The sequence below is a fragment of the Staurois parvus genome, unplaced genomic scaffold (assembly GCF_062004578.1).
Source record: "Staurois parvus isolate SC_StPar_1 unplaced genomic scaffold, SC_StPar_1.0 ptg001045l, whole genome shotgun sequence".
Lineage (NCBI taxonomy): Eukaryota > Metazoa > Chordata > Amphibia > Anura > Ranidae > Staurois > Staurois parvus.
Window position 1 is genome coordinate 1263996 of NW_028318841.1, and position 21452 is coordinate 1285447.

The following is a 21452-nucleotide window of genomic DNA, read 5'->3' on the forward strand; positions in this document are numbered from 1 at the left end:
GCCTTACATATATATTGTACATTTACAGCGCTTTACATATATATTGTACATTTACACAGCGCTTTACATATTTATTGTACATTTACACAGTGCCTTACATATATATTGTACATTTACAGCACTTTACATATATACTGTACATTTACACAGTGCCTTACATATATATTGTACATTCACATCAGTCCCTAACCCTCCACATGAAATGAAGGCACATTCTGGCCAATAGAAGGAGTTTATGCTCACACACGTCTAAACGCCGGTAAATATTAGAGGTGGGGGTATTTTTTGCCAACTTCTGTCAGCATATGTGTGGACCTGGAGTCCAGTTTTCGGTGAGTCCAGGACCCTCTCAGGCATTTTCCTCCAGGGAAGAAGGTGTTAAATCTAAATTGCACATCCCAATGAGTGAGTGCAGTGCACATTCCAGAGCGATGTGTACACACAGCCAGCATTGTACGGGCACACACGTATTCCCTGCAGGGGTTAACAGCTGACTCCCCCCCTCTCCTGCATTCCATGCTTCTCCCAGGCCGCACCGCGCATGCGCGCCCCGTGCTCCGCGCACCCAGTGCCAGCTCCATAGACACAGCGCCCCGGACAGTCTCCGGAGGAGGGATCAGTGAGCAGAGCTCAGCTCTCCGCCAGGGGCTTCGCCACACTTCGACAACTTCTCCCGGACAGCCCGAGCTGTGTGTCCGAGCCGGATCCTAGAGGAAGCGGGCTGTGTGCGCCCCGAGTGTCGCCCAGGAGTAGAGTGTCCCGGCAGCCTTTGTCCCCTCCCGGTGCTGCCTCCGCCATGGTCCGGACGTCTCTCCCCCCTCTGCTGGTTTGCACTTTAGCGCTCTGCAGCCTCTCCGCCGGGGCCAGCAAAAGTTGTTCGGAGGTCCGGAAAGTTTACGTGGCCAAAGGCTTCAATCAGAACGATGCTCCGGTCTATGAGATCAACGGTGAGTCATCCCGGGAGCACCTACCGACCTCCGTGTACCGGGGAAGGGTCCCTCCACTATCCTGTCCCGAGGACTGATCTCCGCTCCTAGGCAGGATCATGGAGTGCCCACTCTTGCCCATTGGGGTGTCCCCGGTCTGGGGGTTATGGGGGCCATAGAACAGCTGCGTGTGGTCATCCAATGGAGGGGGGTGTCTGGGGTTGTGACCTGCCAGGCCCTAAGGCTGTGTTCACACGGGCGGTATGACCAGAACGCCTCTGAAATGCCCATAGAGTTACTTCTATGCCTCAGCTGTGGTTTAGATGTGTTGGTGATTTCTTAAGATCCCCCAAATGCCTGTTTTTTTGGGAGGAAATCATGGAAAACCAACTTATCATAGCGCTTTGCAAATGTCTGACAAACGCCTTCTAGCCTTTGGTTTGTGTTTACAGCATGCTTCCATTGACTTGATTGGTGGCCTTTGGGGTGCTCTTCTATTGACTTGAATTGAGGTGTTTGGGTGCTATTCCATTGAGTTGAACAGAGGCCATTTGGGGGACACTTCTGTTGACTTCAATGGAGGTGTTTGGGGGACGCTTCTGTTGACTTCAGTGGAGGTGTTTGGAGGACGCTTCTGTTGACTTCATTGGAGGTGATTGGGGGACGCTTCTGTTGACTTCATTGGAGGTGATTGGGGGACGCTTCTGTTGACTTCATTGGAGGTGATTGGGGGACGCTTCTGTTGACTTCATTGGAGGTGATTGGGGGACGCTTCTGTTGACTTCATTGGACGTGATTGGGGGACGCTTCTGTTGACTTCATTGGACGTGATTGGGGGACGCTTCTGTTGACTTCATTGGACGTGATTGGGGGACGCTTCTGTTGACTTCATTGGAGGTGATTGGGGGACGCTTCTGTTGACTTCATTGGAGGTGATTGGGGGACGCTTCTGTTGACTTCATTGGAGGTGATTGGGGGACGCTTCTGTTGACTTCATTGGAGGTGATTGGGGGACGCTTCTGTTGACTTCATTGGAGGTGATTGGGGGACGCTTCTGTTGACTTCATTGGACGTGATTGGGGGACGCTTCTGTTGACTTCATTGGACGTGATTGGGGGACGCTTCTGTTGACTTCATTGGACGTGATTGGGGGACGCTTCTGTTGACTTCATTGGACGTGATTGGGGGACGCTTCTGTTGACTTCATTGGACGTGATTGGGGGACGCTTCTGTTGACTTCATTGGACGTGATTGGGGGACGCTTCTGTTGACTTCATTGGACGTGATTGGGGGACGCTTCTGTTGACTTCATTGGACGTGATTGGGGGACGCTTCTGTTGACTTCATTGGACGTGATTGGGGGACGCTTCTGTTGACTTCATTGGACGTGATTGGGGGACGCTTCTGTTGACTTCATTGGACGTGATTGGGGGACGCTTCTGTTGACTTCATTGGACGTGATTGGGGGACGCTTCTGTTGACTTCATTGGACGTGATTGGGGGACGCTTCTGTTGACTTAAGTGGAGGTGTTTGGGGGACGCTTCTGTTGACTTCAGTGGAGGTGTTTGGGGGACGCTTCTGTTGACTTCAGTGGAGGTGTTTGGGGGACGCTTCTGTTGACTTCATTGGACGTGATTGGGGGGACGCTTCTGTTGACTTCATTGGATGTGTTTGAAGTCAACAGTAGCATCCCACAAGCACTTCCATTGGGTGTGCTTCTTTTGACCTCAGTGGATGTGCTTGGGGGGGTCCTTTTTTTTTTTTTTTTCACTTCAATGGACGTGCTTGGGGGTTGCTTCTGTTGATTTCAATGGACATTCTTGCATGCTTGGGGGACACTTATGTTGACATCAGTGGACATGCTTGGGTGGTGCTTATGTTGAGTTCTGTGGATGGGTTTGGGTGGCACTTGCGTTGACTTGAATGAAGGCATTTGGGATTCTTCTACTGACTTGAATGGAGGCTGTTGGCAAGCATTGGAAGTTGTAACACCTACCAAACACTGCAGTCAGGATCAAAATTTCCGCAAGGTGATGTTAATGCACTGTGTACAAGACCATTCCATATTGCTGTAAAGAATTGACATTTGCTATGGAATGTGTTGATGCCTGAATCGAAAGCCTGTTCTTTCCACCCGTGTGAACAAGGCTAGAAGTACTTTTACAATAGTTCTTGTAATTAAGTGTGAATCTAACGTTCGTTCTATTGAGATCCACATTAACACCAAACTTACCTATTTACTCTGCGCATACATTTAGCGACTTGTGATCAATTTAGCTTCGAATTATCACAAACCAATCTATCATTGATTAAATTATGGAATAATAAAGAACATTCAGGGTTCTGTGTTTTGTGATCCACTGAAAATATGATCTACCAAAACTAAGCATTTAATCAGTATCAATTCTGATTGGTTCTCTAATAAACGCAGATTGTTCCATGGAAAGTGATGCTCAAAGTTCTGTCACTGCCGATCACTTGGCAGAGTTGAAATCTATTGAGAACTGGCTAAATTGATGTGTGGAGGGTCTTTGGCCTGGTGGTAGTGTGTGGCTGCCATAACCTTCTAATATGAGCAGTGTTGGTATAGAGAGGGCTGCATAGACACGGTATTCCATTTTGTCTGTAGCTTTCCATGACTGATAGCTAAGTACAGATTTTTTTTCCTACTAGAGAGGAGTCCTAAACAGCTTGTGCTGTCTATACGTAGTTTGTTGCTATTATTTATAGTTTATTGTAGTGTTTGTTTGTGTTGTATGGGATGTGAGCTGGTGCAGCTGCCTTGTGATGGCACTGATAGGCTGTATTGGAGGGGGCGTCCTAGATCTGGCATAGCCCACCACTGGCGGTAGGGCCAGGTAAGTAGGGAAGCCTCCCCTCCCTTAGCTGCTCCTCTGCTGAGTGATTCATCTAGAGAAAGAAGGGGGTGGTTTTAGGAATTAGTCATCCCAGCGTCCCATAGACCATGTGTAATTCAGGCACAGTCTGCTCTCCATACAGTCACACTTTTAAACTGTACCTTGAGGCAAGCTTTCCTCATTTTACCTTGTTACTCCATGGATGTGTTCCCTATTGTTCCTACTAATGCATTCAGCCATGTGCAGCCGGGCTGGCCATTGTTTAATGTTGCACCTCTTGCAGTCCTCTTCGGTTCTTTATGCCCTTTTACACTTGTAAGCTGGCCAAGATGCGTGTTGATAAATGTGGATTGCTTTTAGTTCATAGGAATGTGTTGCCCCTTAATATGATTGTTTGTTTTAGTTATGTGGTGACAGTTGTGAAGGAAGTAGTTATCCTGTAAATATTTAATAGTTTATCATCTGTGTTTGCCATCTTCAGTTAATACAAATACTGATCCAGAGAGTAAAGTATAAAGATTGTGCATGAGGAGGATTTCTTGTTGGCCTTTGCAAGCTGAGAGGATCCTTGTTGGATATGACAGTTGCTAGGGGCAATGATACATTGTCAGTTAGCATGTTGTTCAAACAGAAACCAGGTCTCCATGAACATGGTGGGAATTTCCATGTTTGCAAACAGCCTTAAAAAGGAACAAAAAAGGCAAAACTTTATTTTCCAATAGTTTTTATTGAACATTTTCAAAATACAAATAGAGTCAAAGACAAATGTCATGGCATCACAGAATATAACGCTAGGAATATCTGTAATAAAGAAGGGAAAACTTTAATGTGTAGTTTGATATTAACGCTTTCAGTCCTGGGGCAGCACAGTGGTTCTGCCTGGCAGTACAAGGGTCGTTGGTTTGAATCCCAACCACGGCATCACCTGGAGTTTGCATGTACTGCCTGCCTGTGCCTGCGTGGGTTTCCTTCAGGTACTCCGGTTTTCTCCCACACTCCAAAGACATGTTGGTAGGTTAATTGATTTCTGTCTAAATTGGCTCTAGTATGTGTATATATGAATGTAAGTTAGGGAGTTTAGATTGTACACCCCTTGAGGGTTAGGGACTGATGTGAATGTGCAATATATATATATAAAGCGCTGTGAACATTGACAGCGCTATATAGTTACCTGTATCTGTTATGAATGGGAAGGAAAGAGATCTGAATTCACATGTGGCACACAGTTCAGTAGTTTTTTCATAGTGATGTGGATTTTAAAATCATTTGTACTGCTGCACTAAATAAGATATTTTATCAGTTTCCTCAGTTTTTTTTTTTTTTTTTTCTTCCTCCGGTAGCCGAGATTTTGGTTTTTCCATAGGACTTCTTATTTGTTATGCAGAAAATGTTCTTTGGTTATCTGAGAAGTGGCAGATAAAATCATGGGATCTCTGCCTGGGTGCAAGTCTGATAAATGACTAACCTTGGGGGCTATTGTGAGCTCTACAGAGCTGACCATATTTTACAAGCTACTTTTCAGTACCCTGTGAATGTAATGCTGCCTGCAAACAACATGACATTGTGATGTCATTGATCTTGTACAGTTTACTCTCCAAAGTTCTTTGTATTAGCATAGCAAACGTTGTATTCTAAAAGTGCCCTAAACTCCCCTGCCCCATAGGACACTCAGTTGCAGCATCATTACAATATGCTTTATTCATTGATGTAAAAGAGGTTTTCTTTGGTATCAAAGCCCACTTAGGGAAAGGAGTAAACATATAGCTCTGATATGTGTTGAATTTAGGGTAGTCTATCGGCTATTTATTTGGCTGCCCTATGCATGAGAAACATACAAAATAAGTTGCTGTCGCTCTTTAAAAATCTTGCCACACCAAAACGCTTAATAGTTTGTTCCCATTGCATTTTGGTGTGCATATTAGTAAGATGTATGGGAATGCTATGGAGAATTAATGGCACCACCACGTCTGCATGTTTTTGTGCTTTGTGGGCAAGCGCATGATTTTGTGTCTGCAGTACACAAGTGTGAATGAAGCCCTTGGAACGAGAAAACGTTTCTTGCTTGCAGTGCCATTAATTCCTAATGGCACCACGACATGGGCAGTGAATATTTGGCCATGCTCCAAAAAATGCACCGGTCACACTGTAAATGTATTAAAACATGCTGTAGGAAAAAAAGTGCAAATCTTTACACCTGAAAAGGTTTGGGATCTACTTTGGTGTGTTTGGCGCATATAGGGCAGCTCATTCAAGCGACTGGGCTGCCCTGTGCATGACGTGAAAAGATGTCTGTTCAACTTATGCTAGGTATGAATGGGACCCTAATGTAAAAGCCATTTTCTGATTAGCTTTTCTGGCCAGTAGCCATTTAATTAACCAGGCCTAAACTGACACTAGGTATGGACTCGATGGTTCCATGAATTTCAATTTTTTAATTCTTCTGGCTGTGGCTTGAAAGCTATAGTAGAAGTCTATACAGTTGCGCACTGTTTTGAGGTTTGAACGTTGACATTCCTTTTACATTCACCATAACAGTAGAAGTTCCTATTTTTTGTAGTGCTGCATTCAAATCTATTGTGTTCTTGACTCTCAAAGTGACTCTTGAGATATAGAGAGGTGTGTGTGTGTCTATATATACCGTATTTGCCGGCGTATAAGACGACTTTTTGACCCTTGAAAATCTTCTCAAAAGTCGGGGGTCGTCTTATACGCCGGTACACATGTTTAGGGGGGCTGCGGCATTAAGTACAGGGGCTTCAGTTCGGCCACTGGATGTTCGTGCGGCTGCTCGGCTCCGCCTCCTCACCGGTGATTGGCCGCCAGAACTGTAGCTCAGGAAAGGCACACAGGCGGCCAATCACCGGCAAGGGGGCGGAGCCGAGCGGCCCCGCGAAAATTGAGTGCCGGAGCAGCAGGTAAGTGTTCTGTGTAGAGGTGCTGCTGCAACCACATATGCTGGCTGCAGCAGCACCATACGAGAACAGGGTCAGCAAGTCTCAGTGGGAGGAATAGTGCCCCATCATTGGTGTCACTGATACCAATGATGGGGCACTATTCCTCCCACTGACACCAACGATGGGGCAATATTCCCCCCCCCCCCCACTGACACCAACGATGGGGCACTATTCCCCCCCCCCCCACTGACACCAATGATGGGGCACTATTCCCCCCCCCCACTGACACCAATGATGGGGCACTATTCCACCCCCCACTGACACCAATGATGGGGCACTATTCCACCCCCCACTGACACCAATGATGGGGCACTATTCCACCCCCCACTGACACCAATGATGGGGCACTATTCCTGCCACTGATACCAATGATGGGGCACTATTCCTGCCACTGATACCAATGATGGGGCACCATTCCTGCCACTGATACCAATGATGGGGCACCATTCCTGCCACTGATACCAATGATGGGGCACCATTCCTGCCACTGATACCAATGATGGGGCACCATTCCTGCCACTGATACCAATGATGGGGCACCATTCCTGCCACTGATACCAATGATGGGGCACCATTCCTGCCACTGATACCAATGATGGGGCACCATTCCTGCCACTGATACCAATGATGGGGCACCATTCCTGCCACTGATACCAATGATGGGGCACCATTCCTGCCACTGATACCAATGATGGGGCACCATTCCTGCCACTGATACCAATGATGGGGCACCATTCCTGCCACTGATACCAATGATGGGGCACCATTCCTGCCACTGATACCAATGATGGGGCACCATTCCTGCCACTGATACCAATGATGGGGCACCATTCCTGCCACTGATACCAATGATGCGGCACTATTCCTCCCACTGATACCAATGATGGGGCACTATTCCTCCCACTGATACCAATGATGGGGCACTATTCCTCCCACTGATACCAATGATGGGGCACTATTCCTGCCACTGATAACAATGATGGGGCACTATTCCTGCCACTGATAACAATGATGGGGCACTATTCCTCCCACTGACACCAATGATGGGGCACTGTTCCTCCCACTGACACCAATGATGGGGCACTGTTCCTCCCACTGACACCAATGATGGAGCACTATTCCTCCACTGATACCAATGATAGGGCACTATTCCTGCCACTAACACCAATGATGGGGCACTATTCCTCCCACTGACATCAATGATGGGGCACTATTCCTCCCACTGGTGTGCATTGGAAGAGGGGTAGTCTTATACGGCGAGTATAGCCCAAACACTTCATTTTATCAGGAAAAGTAGGGGGGTCGTCTTATACGCCCAGTCGTCTTATACGCCGGCAAATACGGTAGATAGAGAGAGATCTGCAATTTTGAAGAGCCATATAGTCTGAAACATCTTCTGCATCTGATCTTTTATTTCCTCCAGCTCTATAACTGAAGGTCTGCCCCTTTTTGTATGGAGGACATGGGGCTAGAAGAAGAGTTTGCAGAAGTCCATGCTTTGCCCCCACGATCCACTGATCGCAGTTACATTGGCTTTGCAGGCTCCAATGCAAAAAAATATTAAATGTACATTTTTTGTCTTTTTGCAATATGAGTGCATTTTTTTTTTTTTAAAAAAGGTAGGAAATGCTTTTAACAAACCTAGCCACGTACAGGAGAGTAGCAATGCGACAGAAAAAAATGCCCTAAACACACTTTAAACGCTAGGTGCATTTAACACTTGAGCATTCAATTAATAATAAATATATTATTATAAATAAATTAATATTCTGTCCAATGGAATGAATGAACACCCAAATGCTTGATGCTCCCGAACACATTTGCAAAATGCAGCTTTATGCGCGTTTTTTACGCTGCTTTTTTTTGTCCTGCCAGGAGAAAAGGCATTCAGAAGACTTGGACAATTGCCCAGTGTGCAGGAGGCCTAATAATTATACTATGCAGGATTTACAGATTTAAAGCTGTATTAAACCCAAAATGTCAAATATTGCAATTTACCAGTCATTTGATGTAGTGGCTATATCAGTTTTCTTTCCTTAGGCAGGCCATAGACGGGCCGTTTATCGGCCGAATTTTCAGCCGATAAACGAAAAATCGGTCGGCCCTGTTGTCGATGCTGCCACCCATGTCCACAAAAACTGCTGTTTTTCGCGGATTTTCCAGCATGACCGATAAAAATAAATGAGATCTGCAAAAAAACGCCGACGGGCTGGCCCACTAACGGAGTGATTATCACCCGATTTTTCGTGCAGAAGAAAATTTGGCCGATAAACGACCCGTCTATGGCCTGCATTAGGCTTTTTCCTTCTCTTTTCACCTGGTGGCCAGTAACACACCTCCTGTTTTAGTGAGACACAACTCTGGATGAATGAGCACAGCAGACAGCAGCATTGTCAGTCTGGGGAGGGGAGATTGTTGGATGTACTAGCAGATTTAAATGCACCAACACATTGAAGTTGAACTCCAGCTAATAGTTTATCAACAATTACAGCAAACTGTTTTGTTTTTTTTTTTTGGATAAAGGTTCAACATGAATAAAAGCAGATCATTGTGAGTAACCCTGCTATTCATAAATGGTTTGCTTCATCTCTTTATTGATACAGTGTGCTGGAGAACTTCTTTAGAGTTGGAGAGTTCTTTAAAAAATAAAAAAAAACAGACAGGCTGGATCATGAGATGGAAATAGAAGAAAGAGCCTAAAAAAGAAAACGAATGCAGCCATCACATTTAGAGCAGTAGTAAACTGAAGAACTGCAAAAACCACTGACAGGCAGGGTTTTTATAACAAAAGCGACTATAGAGGTGTCTTCTGTCATAAATGGTCCCTCTGCCTATCAGTGGATAATGTGGTCTGAGCTGCACATGCGCAGCTCACATCACATTTGCAGCCTGTTCTTTGTGCCACGGTGATGTGACTCCCATGCGCATGTGCGAAAATGATGTTGCCTCGGCCCGGCCATTAAAGTGGGCGATGATACGAAACCCAGAAGGTAAACTTGGTGGAAATGGAAGCATCGGGAGAGCTGTGATAGCGCTGCGTTGGAGGGCTTAGTTTGTAGGTAAGTCTGTCATAATGTACTAGTATGCAGTGCATACTAGTACATTGTGTCTTAAACCTGCAGGACACACTTTTTTTTTTACATAATTACCAAGACTTTACTACCACTTTTAAGAAATGATAAATTGCAACATAATACATATTTTTCTTTGCATTTAATACTGCTTTAAATTACCGCATCACAAGGAACTTGTGCATGTCTTCAGAAGCTAAGGGGTAGATTCCTAAATGGTTCACCCAAGATTCACACATTTTGCCAGTTCGACTCAATTGCAACAATTTGAGAATCCTTGGTGAAAGTTGTGTAAGTTTTTATGTGAAAACAATTATAAATCGATCTCAAGTGTTTGTAGAAGGTAAAATGTCAGTCATTATTCCTATTCTGCACATGCACCTTCTTTAATTGTTTAAGTATAGAGTCATTTTAGCCAAAGTTACAATAGTGTTTACAATATGGAAGCAGCATTTAATTAACTAGTGTAATGACATGACCAATTAATGCTTAATGGTGACGGCTGCCTCAAATCTTCCAGTTTCAGAGTGGAGAAATTACCATAATCTTTCTACATTAAACATTCCAGATCAGATGGAAATTCTAAAGATCAGCACAGACCCTCCAGTGTTCTCTTGTGGAAGGTATATTTTACTGTGCAGCTGGTAAGCTCATGTGTTTCTTTCCAAAGGCAGCATTTGGACCATAAATAGTCGCTGTTGAAAATGGGAAGTGTCAGTCAAACAGTGTTTATTCTGCACAGTATCATGCATTTTAATTGAAGTGAGACAATTTGTTAGCTTCCAGTGTAAATGATGCTGCCCTCCCCAACACTTTTTACTGTAACAGCAAACCCACTTTTGATGTATTAACAAGATTTACTTCTACCATTCTCAGTTCCTTGTTGCAGTTCCAGGGCCTAATGGCCACAGTCCCGATTTTTCATTAATCAACCTTTGTTTTGTGTTTGGATTGTACAAGGATCTTAAAGGCTAATGCAGGCCATAGACGGTACGTTTATCGGCCGAATTGTTGGCCGAACAAAAATTGGCCGATGTTCACACCGTTAGTGGGGCAATGTCGTCGGCTGATTTTTCATGGTTTTTGTCGTTTTCTTTTATCGGTCATGCTGGAAAATCTATGAAAAACAGACGTTTTTCGTAAGCATTGGTGGCAGCAACGACAATTTTTTCGTTTATCGGCCGACAAACGTCCTGTCTATGGCCAGCCTTCGATATCCCATAGTTTATGCAGTTTTCTTTCCTCCCACCACGGGTGGAAGCAAAGAAAATTGCTTAATTCCCCCATCAACACAGTCATTGTTTTGAGTGAATCTCTCCCACAGTGTTATTGTAGTCTGCCGGTGGAGGGGAGCCTTCCCAGTCGGCAGAATACAGTGATTTCTGCTAGCAGCTATAGCCGCTAGCCGTAATCGCATGCAGAAAAATCCAACAGGCTGGTTGTTCTCAAGTCAATCAATGTATGGTTGGCTTAACTGTAGCCATTTTTGGGGGGTTTGGATAAAACGGGGTTAACATTTTTGCTGTTTTTTTTAGTTCCGTCTGTTGGATTTTCTTTCTTCCTGACACTCTGATGTCCTTTCAAGAAATGTAGAAGGATGAGAGACTTTTTTTTTTATTGTTTATTTCTATTTGCTTTTCCCTCTGTGGACTCAGTGTGCTTTATCTGCTGTTGAGGCAGATAGTAAGGAAGCCATCTTGGTCTGAGTCATTGGAATATCTCCACTAGGAGCCAATTAACCTACCAGCACGAGTGTGGAAAAAACCTAGAGGAAGCCCACACAAGCACAGGGAGAGCATGCAAACTCAAACCCAAGGCCCCCATGCGGCAAGGCAGGATTACTAACCAACCCCTATGTACTGCCGAGTTAGATAAGTATCTTTGGTAAGGGCTCCACGTCTATGGGGCAATCTCATACTCCTTCCCAAATCTTAAGCTGATATCAGATTGGTTGAACAACTTTATCCACTACTGTAAGCCACCTAATATTGAGAACGTCGCATGGGTCAGAAGTGCAACTTCCAGGCCTCCTCTCTTTCCATAGGCCTAAACTTCAACAGTTACTCAATTTACAATACAAAAAAACTCCTATAAAGGGATATTGCAACCAACTATACAAAATAGCCACATGTTCTTGATTTTGATCAAGATCATGCAAAATGAAAAAAAAAACCATCCCAACAATTATTTACCCATGTTCACACATGCCGGACTTCAGCCAAACTATTTTATTTAATTTTGGATAAAGTGGAGTAGAGTTAGACCCCCACTATCAGGTTTTATTACCATTCGTGCCCCAATTTTGGCAATTTCCTCTCACTTCCTTTAATGACCAATGCGGGAAAATCTCTCTAATGGGTTAGTGAGAAAAAATGCCTGTGGTCAGATTTACTGTGTTTGTGACTAGATCAAATTGTCTATGAGCTTTCAATTTAAGTAAAAAAAATTACTGAATTAAGTAGCAAAAGGCAAGCAAAAACGGCAGGAATTGTTGTGTGGTCCAAGCAACATATGGTCAGAATGTCAAACAGCATCACAATGGCCACTGAACAGTGACATCAGGCTAGTGACGTCTGTCAGGAAGCTGATCTGCAGGGTAGAATAATGGCTGGATAATTGCCCTCTGCTGATTAAGCAGACAGAAGGCAGTGCAGTGGGTTGCTTATTTGACCTGAACTATCCAATGAATGTAAATATTTGATGAAAAATATAATTGAATGTCTGATTGTTCCTCATGGGGTGATATGAAACCCTTGCAATGGGGATTTACTGTTAAAAGTATTTGGCATGGCAGGCCTAAGATAGAAAGAAAAAAACTGTTGTCCATAGTAAGCATGTTCCAGATCTTGTGACTTTACAAAGTATTTGATTGCTAAATGTAACTCTTGGTTTTTATGATTCCTACAATATAGCTCTCTATTGCTTTTCCCCTATTTAAACTCCCGTATTTGGATCTTGCACAGAAATGCTCTAGAAGCATGCTAATTTTGGTATCCAGCTGATTAAATATTGCACCAAATTCATCCTAAAAAAAAAATGCACACAGAAAATCTGGTAAAAAAAGTATGCATTTAGGCCCGGTTCACACTAGTGAGAGCCGTGCGGGCCGCAATTGCGTGGGCACAGGATCCCATTCATTTGAATGGGCTGCTGTGCACACAAGGAAAAGGTACATGCACATTTTCTGAAACACATCCACATGGAAACCGCATGGACTTTTTGACCATGTGGTTTCTGAGCGTTTCTTGCACCCACGATCGTACCGTAATTGCACTGTGGGATGAGATGTGTGGGGGTGCCCTTGAGAATGAATGGCACCCCCCTACCACATCTCGCAAGAGAATCGCAATGTGTTTGCAGGAATTGTGTTGGTTCCTTCAACCAGCCTGCAGAGTGCAGGCTAGTGTGAACCTAGCCTTACATCCACTTTAATTTTAGGGCTAGCTCAAACCAGAGCTGTTTAGTGTGGCTGCTGGTGTGCTCGTGTGCATGGCAGTGTGATGTATTGTGATTAGCACATCGCAGAGTTTTTTTTTCCACCTTAAAGTATTACTAAACCCAGGACCCTGCATCCATTACATCTGGTTTCCCACAATACACAGAACATGGAAATGCAATTATTTTAGTAAATATAAACTGCTAAATACCTTTTCTCATCAGCAGTTAGGGCAGTCTTGTGACTTCTATCAGTGTTCAGCCAAGCACTAGCTAAAGCTTGTAGGAGGAGTTTTCTTTCTGCTCTAGAAAGATGCAAAACCCCTGACCTCTGTCTGACCAGTGCTGATTGGCCTTGTGCTGATCACATGCACACTCCCAAGAAAAAAAACCTCTCTAGCAACAGACCAAACTGAGCATGTGCAAAATGCCTACGGTTCAGTCTGTCTTATCAGGAGATAAGAGGTGGTTGCTTGAAAAACAGGAGGAACAGAGAAGACAGGATAAAACAACCTTTTTACACAATTATTATTATTATTATTATACAGTATTTATAAAGCGCCAATAGTTCGCTCAGCGCTGTATATTACAAAGGGGGACAGAACATGTGACAGAACAATACCAATACAGTGCAAAACATGAGGGGATTGAGGGCCCTGCTCTTTCGAGCTTACAATCTAGGATGCTGAGGATTAACCCCTTAGGTTCCACAGTGAGTATAACAAGCATGCTTTGCGGTGTATACAGACTGATTTTACCGTTGTGGGTTTAGTAACACATTAGGATTTATTGAAATTACATTTCATTTATTTCTATTCATTGTAGTTCAGTAGTAATGTATTGTATGCACTGACACATTAAGAATCAACGTAATTTGCTTTGTCTATATACTGGCTGAAAAAGCCGTCATAGTACAGTCCCAATGCATCTGGTGTGAACAAGTCCATAAAGTTTCTACAGGAAAACTGAAAAGAAAAGTCTAGTTTCCTTAATTGCATGAGCCCCATCCCCCGTTCCCAGATGGATTTCCCACATGGCTTATTTTTGTTTTGCCATATTTATTAACATATAGCGAGGGCCTTCCTAAACAGCTCTTTTAAAGAGATAGTTCACTGACACCTTAAAACGCCGGACATTTGCCTAGACATAGTGAAAATTAACATGTTCTTATAGATGTTTTGAAAGAGTAATCTCAGGAAATGATAATCTCCTTTGTTAGTAATACAAGTGAGTAAGGGATTAGGTGTTGGGCCATGAGTGTTGTGTACTTGGGAACTTCGACTTGTGTATATGAGGACTCATGCACGCATCAGCTGCAAACTTGTACTTTGCCCAGTCAGCTTACTTTACAGTTGTGGCCAAAATTATTCAACCCCCACTGAAATTGAGTGTTTTGGCCAGTTTGACATTGCTTTTGATCATTCAGTCATCTTGCTTACATTTACATTAAAGAGGCACTTGTAGGTCAGACAAATATAACATAACAGTTATAATGAAATAACCACAAATGTCTTTTCTGTGCTCACAGCATTATCAGTTTTATTCAACCCCCAAGTGACATTCAATCTTAGTACTTAGTACAGCATCCTTTTACAGTTATAACAGCTTTTAAACGTGAAGCATAGCTTGACACAAGTGTCTTGCAGCGATCTACGGGTATCTTCGCCCATTCTTCATGGGCAAAGGCCTCCAGTTCAGTCACATTCTTAGGCTTGCGCACTGCAACTGCTTTCTTTAAGTCCCACCAGAGGTTCTCAATCGGATTTAAGTCTGGTGACTGCGATGGCCACTCCAAAATGTTCCAGCCTTTCCTCTGCAACCATGCTCTAGTGGACTTGGAGGTATGCTTGGGATCATTGTCCTGTTGAAAGGTCCAACGTCTCCCAAGCCTCAGGTGTGTGACGGACTGCATCACGTTTCCATCCAATATCTCCTGGTACTGAAGAGAATTCATGGTACCTTGCACACGCTGAAGCTTCCCTGTACCTGCAGAAGCAAAACAGCCCCAAAGCATGATTGACCCTCCACCATGCTTCACAGTAGGCAAGGTGTTCTTTTCATCATAGGCCTTGTTCTTCCTCCTCCAAACATAGCGTTGATCCATGGGCCCAAACAGTTCTAATTTTGTTTCATCAGTCCACAGAACACTATCCCACAACTTTTGTGGTTTGTCCACATGGCTTTTGGCATACTGCAGTCGACTCTTCTTATTCTTTGGAGACAGCAAGGGGGTACGCCTGGGAGTTCTGGCACGGAGGCCTTCATTACGCAGTGTGCGTCTTATTGTCTGGGCTGAAACTTCTGTACCCACATCTGACAAATCTTTTCTCAGTTCCTCAGCAGTCACACGGGGACTTCTCTCCACTCTACGCTTCAGGTAGCGCACAGCAGTCGAAGTCAGCATCTTCTTTCTGCCACGACCAGGTAGCGTTTCAACAGTGCCCTTTGCCTTGAATTTGCGAATGATGCTTCCTAAGGTGTCTCTTGGTATGTTTAACATCTTTGCAATCTTCTTATAGCCATTGCCCTTCCTGTGAAGAGAAATCACCTCTTCTCTTGTCTTCCTGGACCATTCTCTTGCCTTCACCATGTTTGTAACCACACCAGTAAATGTCTAGAAGGAGCTGAGTATCACAGTCATTTTAAAGCTGCCTAATTGGTGCTTATTATGCTTGATTGCTGCTCGGTGACATCCACAGGTGTTTTCAATACCTGATGGAAAGCACCTGTATGAACCTCTGTTCTTCAGAGTGGTAGTCTTTAAGGGGTTGAATAATTGTGGCAATGAAGAAACCACATAAGAACCATTTACTACTGTATTACATAAACAATTGATGTCATTTTAGTTGCATTTGGGTAGTTACAACGTCCTTGTAGGATTTGATTCTGAATACAATTCCAAATGTACACTATAGTCCCTAAACCCCTTTACAGCATTGGGGGTTGAATAATTTTGGCCACAACTGTAACTCTCCGATTCCCACCAGCATATACTGTTCTCCCTCAGGTTTGTCCACTTAACTCTAAGCGCCATACAGTACATCGCTCACGTTATACCTGTATAGTGTTTTTTTTTTTTTTCAACCGTCAGTCGGCTTTCTTGTACAAGCAATCCTAGCGGCCGCAATTAGCCACTGCATTGCTTTTACAAGCTGCGGGAGGAGTCTTCTATACCCCCCGAAATCTGCAGCCTTCCTGGACTCTCCTGTCCCACCAGCTGACTATAGAGTGTTGGGGACTGGAACTGTCCCGACCATCTGTATGGTCTGAGGAACCAGAAACGATGAGTATTCTTTCACTTCTGGTTTCGCCAGATGTCAAAAACTACTGCGGGTTTGAAAAAAAGCATTGGATCATACAGTGTTTGGTATAATCAGAAGCTTGTAAGGGCGGTGAAGAGATCTGGGGTCTAATAGACCCCGGATCTCTCCATAAAGAGGACCTGTCACTGCATATTGTTTTCACAAGGGATGTTTAAATTCCCTGTGATAACAATAAAAGTGATGATAAAAAAATAAAATTCTAGCAGCAGACCTCCTGTGTAAGGGTCAGTTCACACTACAAAAATGCACTCTGGATACATTCCGGATACATATTTGCTTAACAGTTTACACTACACACAGTTCCAATGCAGTTTGCTATGTTCAGTATGGTTCTGTGCAGAAAAAATGCAGCATGTTCTACTCCTTTTTTTTTTTTCTGCATCTGAAACCGATTGAAACTGACTGCACTAGTGTGAACCAGGGCCATTGGAATCCATGGAAAACACTGTGCATGCATTTTTGATGCAGAAAATAAGCGCACTGAACTGCATTTAGTGTGAACTAGCCCTAAATCTAAAGTGGTAACCTGTAAAGCATGGGTGCTCAGCCTGTGGCCCTCCAGCTGTTGCAGAACTATTAGCTTTGCAATACATTGTGGAACTTGCAGTTCTTCAATAGCTGGAGGGCCACAGGTTTAGCATCCATGCTGTAAAATAGTGATGCACCAAAATGTTTCAAATGAAATTAGCCCTATCGGCATTTTGTCGATATAAAAAACCGAACCGATACAGGTGCCTAAAATGTCCTTTGGCTGGTGTAGTAGAGGAGAGAGAGTAGGTGCCACTGTGGCTTCTTGGTTCTGCCTTGCTCTGTTCTCAACGGGGGAGAGATGTGGGTCGCACTGCCTCCTCATACAGGAGGGAGGCACAACTGTGCAGTGATGCTTTGGCGCATGCCCAGTGTTAGTGGCTGCAACGCTTGATGGACTGAGCTGGGCTGCTTTTATGTCTACTACACAGTGAGGGGCACAGGAGGTGCATGGAACCGGTTTCAAGGGAGCAGGCTGTGCATGGGATGGGTGTCAGGGGAGCAGGCTGTGCATGGGATGGGTGTCAGGGGAGCAGGCTGTGCATGGGATGGGTGTCAGGGGAGCAGGCTGTGCATGGGATGGGTGTCAGGGGAGCAGACTGTGCATGGGATGGGTGTCAGGGGAGCAGGCTGTGCATGGGATGGGTGTCGGGAGTAGACTGTGCATGGGATGGGTGTCAGGGAAGCAGGCTGTGCATGGGATGGGTGTCAGGGGAGCAGGCTGTGCATGGGATGGGTGTCGGGTGCGCAGGCTGTGCATGGGATGGGTGTCGGGTGCGCAGGCTGTGCATGGGATGGGTGTCGGGTGCGCAGGCTGTGCATGGGATGGGTGTCGGGTGCGCAGGCTGTGCATGGGATGGGTGTCGGGTGCGCAGGCTGTGCATGGGATGGGTGTCGGGGGCGCAGGCTGTGCATGGGATGGGTGTCGGGGGCGCAGGCTGTGCATGGGATGGGTGTCGGGGGCGCAGGCTGTGCATGGGATGGGTGTCGGGGGCGCAGGCTGTGCATGGGATGGGTGTCGGGGGCGCAGGCTGTGCATGGGATTGGTGTCGGGGGCGCAGGCTGTGCATGGGATGGGTGTCGGGGGCTCAGGCTGTGCATGGGATGGATGTCGGGGGCTCAGGCTGTATATGGGATGGGTGTCAAATATATTTTTTAAAAACTGTCCATTTCGGGTTTCGGCCAAGTGCATCCTGAATTTTCGGTTTCGGCACCAGAATTTTCATTTCTGTGCACCCCTTCTGTAAAGGCTTTTAAAGCGTTGCCTTTGGATTATAGTATGTACGTAGTTTCTCACCGTTGCATGGGTGTGCACAATTTTCAAGTGTGACATGTTTGTTATTTATTTATTTGGCATAACATTATCCTTTATCTTTTACCAAAAAATTGGTTATAATATCCTTTTGTGCATTTTACATTCATTAAAGTGTATCTTTTCCAAAAAAAGTGTTTGAAAAACTGCGCAAATATTGTGTGACATAAAAACTGCAGCAGCTATCGTTTTATTCTCTAGGGCCTCTTCTTAAAAAATAATATATAAAATGTTTGGGATTTTAAGTAATTTTCTAGCAAAATATACAGATTTTTACAAAAAGGTAAAAAATATAGGCCTGGTCTTGAAGTAGTTATTCAGTGCTGAGAACCGAAAGAAATAGATACTTCCTAGTATGGATGAACTTGTGACTTCCCCATGCAACAGAGCTGCAGTAGTGGGGACAATAGCCTTCTGTGAGCTACGACTTTGCTTATTGGTAGCTTACACAAAACTTTGATTTCACTCCTACAAGCAGGGAAGTGGTTTGATTTCTGATTTGGGTGTCCTGACCATTTGTCTGTATACATTGAATCATTCATGGAAATTCAGATGTGCTTGGAAAATGTCAATGTGTGCCAATTGATTTCTCATCACTTCCTGTCCCTGGACAAGATGTCATCTCAACAAAGAGGCCGCAGTAGTTTTACCTAAAAAGTAAATACATGTTTGCATGTGGCTGGCCTTTAAAAAGGTTCCATACTGTGATTAGTGATGGTTAATTATTCCAAAAATGCTTTTAGCTGGGTCCTGGTGTTCAGCTAAATCTCTAGGCTCTGGGCCTATCTGATTAGCAGTAGCAGTTTTTATACTGATTGTAGGGTCTTGCATTAAGCCCACTCATTCTCCAGGGAAGCAGGATTTTTCTCTTGTTTGCAAATTAGCTCCAGTAGAACTTGTGTTATCCTTGTCTAACCTTTTCGTTTTAATGTCTAATGTGAACAAGTCTGACAACGTAAAATCTCTTCACACACACCTGGGAAATGGGCCTGCAATGGGAAGGACCTAGAGATGTTTGCTGGCTCTGTTGCATAGACATCTTGTGCTAATTGAACTTTTTTTTTTCCCCCCATGTTGTTCAGGAAATCCTGGTCTAAAAGAACAGTTTACATTTTCAGTAATATTTTGGAATTTTGGACGGCTCCCTTCATACCAGGGATTCGTTAGGAGTGGAAAGTCTGCTGCCGTCTTCCTTGCCTTATAATGCAGCAATTGATTCTTGCTGGGATGCTCTCAGTTATTTGCTTGTCTTGGTTTGTGGCTTAATACCTACACAGGACATTTATTAACACTGGAACTTGGCAATCAAACCAATCTTATAGGAGTTGATGGAATTCTCTAAGATATATTAAATGTGGGCATAGTGGGCCTCATGTACAAAAAGTAAAGCGACCATCAAATCACAGACTAGTAACTCCCAGTGCAAGTTTTAAAAAGGGGAAAATTCTGGCTGCTGTGATTGGCAGGAACGCTTTTCAGTTGGCAAGTTTTTATAATTGAGGCCCCTATGCAGATATATTGGGGAGAAAGGAAAAACATCTGTTGCCCATAGCAAAACATGAAGTAAAAGGACTTCTGCATCTGAGAACTGTGACTGCTCAACCTCTGGCTTTCCTCCATCTTCGGAATGGGTTGGGGAGATCAAAGGTGTAAATTGGCCAAAGCGAACTTCCTTACTTTTCTGAGATGTCAGTACTGTTAATGGAAATGCATGTTCCATAGATCCAGACCAAATGTATTTCATTTAAAGCTCAACTCCAGCTAAACTTTTTGATAGCACATGAAGGCCCTGGAGCCTCTTGTCAAATTTGTATTGCTATCTATGTCTCTATTTTTTTTTTTTCTGTATGGGTGCCACAGGAAAAGAGGGAAAACTCCCCAATCGGTTCATCTAATGAAATAAAAATCTTGCAAAAATGCCCCCCCCCCCCATTTTGTGCAAAACTAAAAAGTCTAAAGGTGGGACCTAGTGGAATGAGTGATTCCCAGGACCCTCTTCTAGGGGCCGAGGCAGGTGTACAGACCAGTGGGTACTGAAGTGCAGAGATCTTTACACAGCAGTTTGAGAATTGAAAAATAAAACTAAATATCAAGCCTCTTTAGCACACCTAAAGCATCATGTTGTCAACCGTTTTATTTTTTTTTTAGCAGAATTGCAAATTTTTGCAGCTTTTGTAAGGCGTCTTTCAACTAGGCAGCTTTTATGTGGCCAATAAAAAGCTGAAAAAGGGGAGGAGAGCTGCTTTTTGACCTGAAAACACATGAAGTTTGGGGGGGGGGGGGGGTGCACAATTCTGCCTGAAAAGTTGCACTTGTGCTTTTTTAAGCAACAGAATGCTCATATGTGAAAACAATTGGATTTTGCTTGTTGAGCATTTTGTAGCTCAAAGCTCGAAAACGCTCAAGTGTGAATGGGGGAGCCTCAAAATAACAAAACAAAATGAATTTTGAACAGATTGGCCCTTGAAAATGAACTTCCTGAATAGTTGATTCTGCAGGTTGACACCTGATGATTTTGCATTTGGCTCTTTTGATATGATATGATTTAATTTGAACTTTCTAAGGTTTAGTTTTGTATGCAAACAGGTTAGAGGGACTTCTTTCTCCATCATCCAAACTTCCCAGCCTGGAATCTGGTTACCATGAGCTATACTCTTCATTTCCTGCTATTTATTTTAATGAAACTTGGTGTTTCTTTTTATATTCTCGGTAACTATCAGATAATGTACGGTATATTTTTTAATCTGGCAATGTCACAGCTTGCTTGACAGGAAACTCCTCTAGTGACTTGCTGTAGGAAATGGTAGCTAATGTGTTCACCCAAAAAACATTCTCTCCTTTTCTTGTTTCATTTTCATCTCTCTCCCAAGGCTGCTGCTGCCTTTATTTGGACTTTTCAATGACCTACTGGACGGCTTTATCTTCTAGAACAAAGAAGATGCCTTTTTAGTCAGAAACCTTGGGAGACCACCAAGGACTCGAGCTCCTGCAGTGCAACTTCGCACCCCATTCAACAATAACAAAAATGTATGACTGAATAGTAG

At 44.0% G+C, this 21452-nt stretch overlaps 1 protein-coding gene across 1 annotated transcript in view; it reads left to right on the forward strand.

The window, feature by feature from the left end:
• Positions 1–564: 564 nt before the first annotated feature.
• Positions 565–21452, forward strand: part of GPC4 (glypican 4) — a 154911-nt gene continuing 134023 nt past the window's right edge. The window contains exon 1 of the mRNA XM_089657944.1: positions 565–947. Coding sequence (XP_089514070.1) covers positions 797–947 — 151 coding nt within the window. The 5' untranslated portion in view covers positions 565–796. The remainder of the gene's footprint in view (positions 948–21452) is intronic.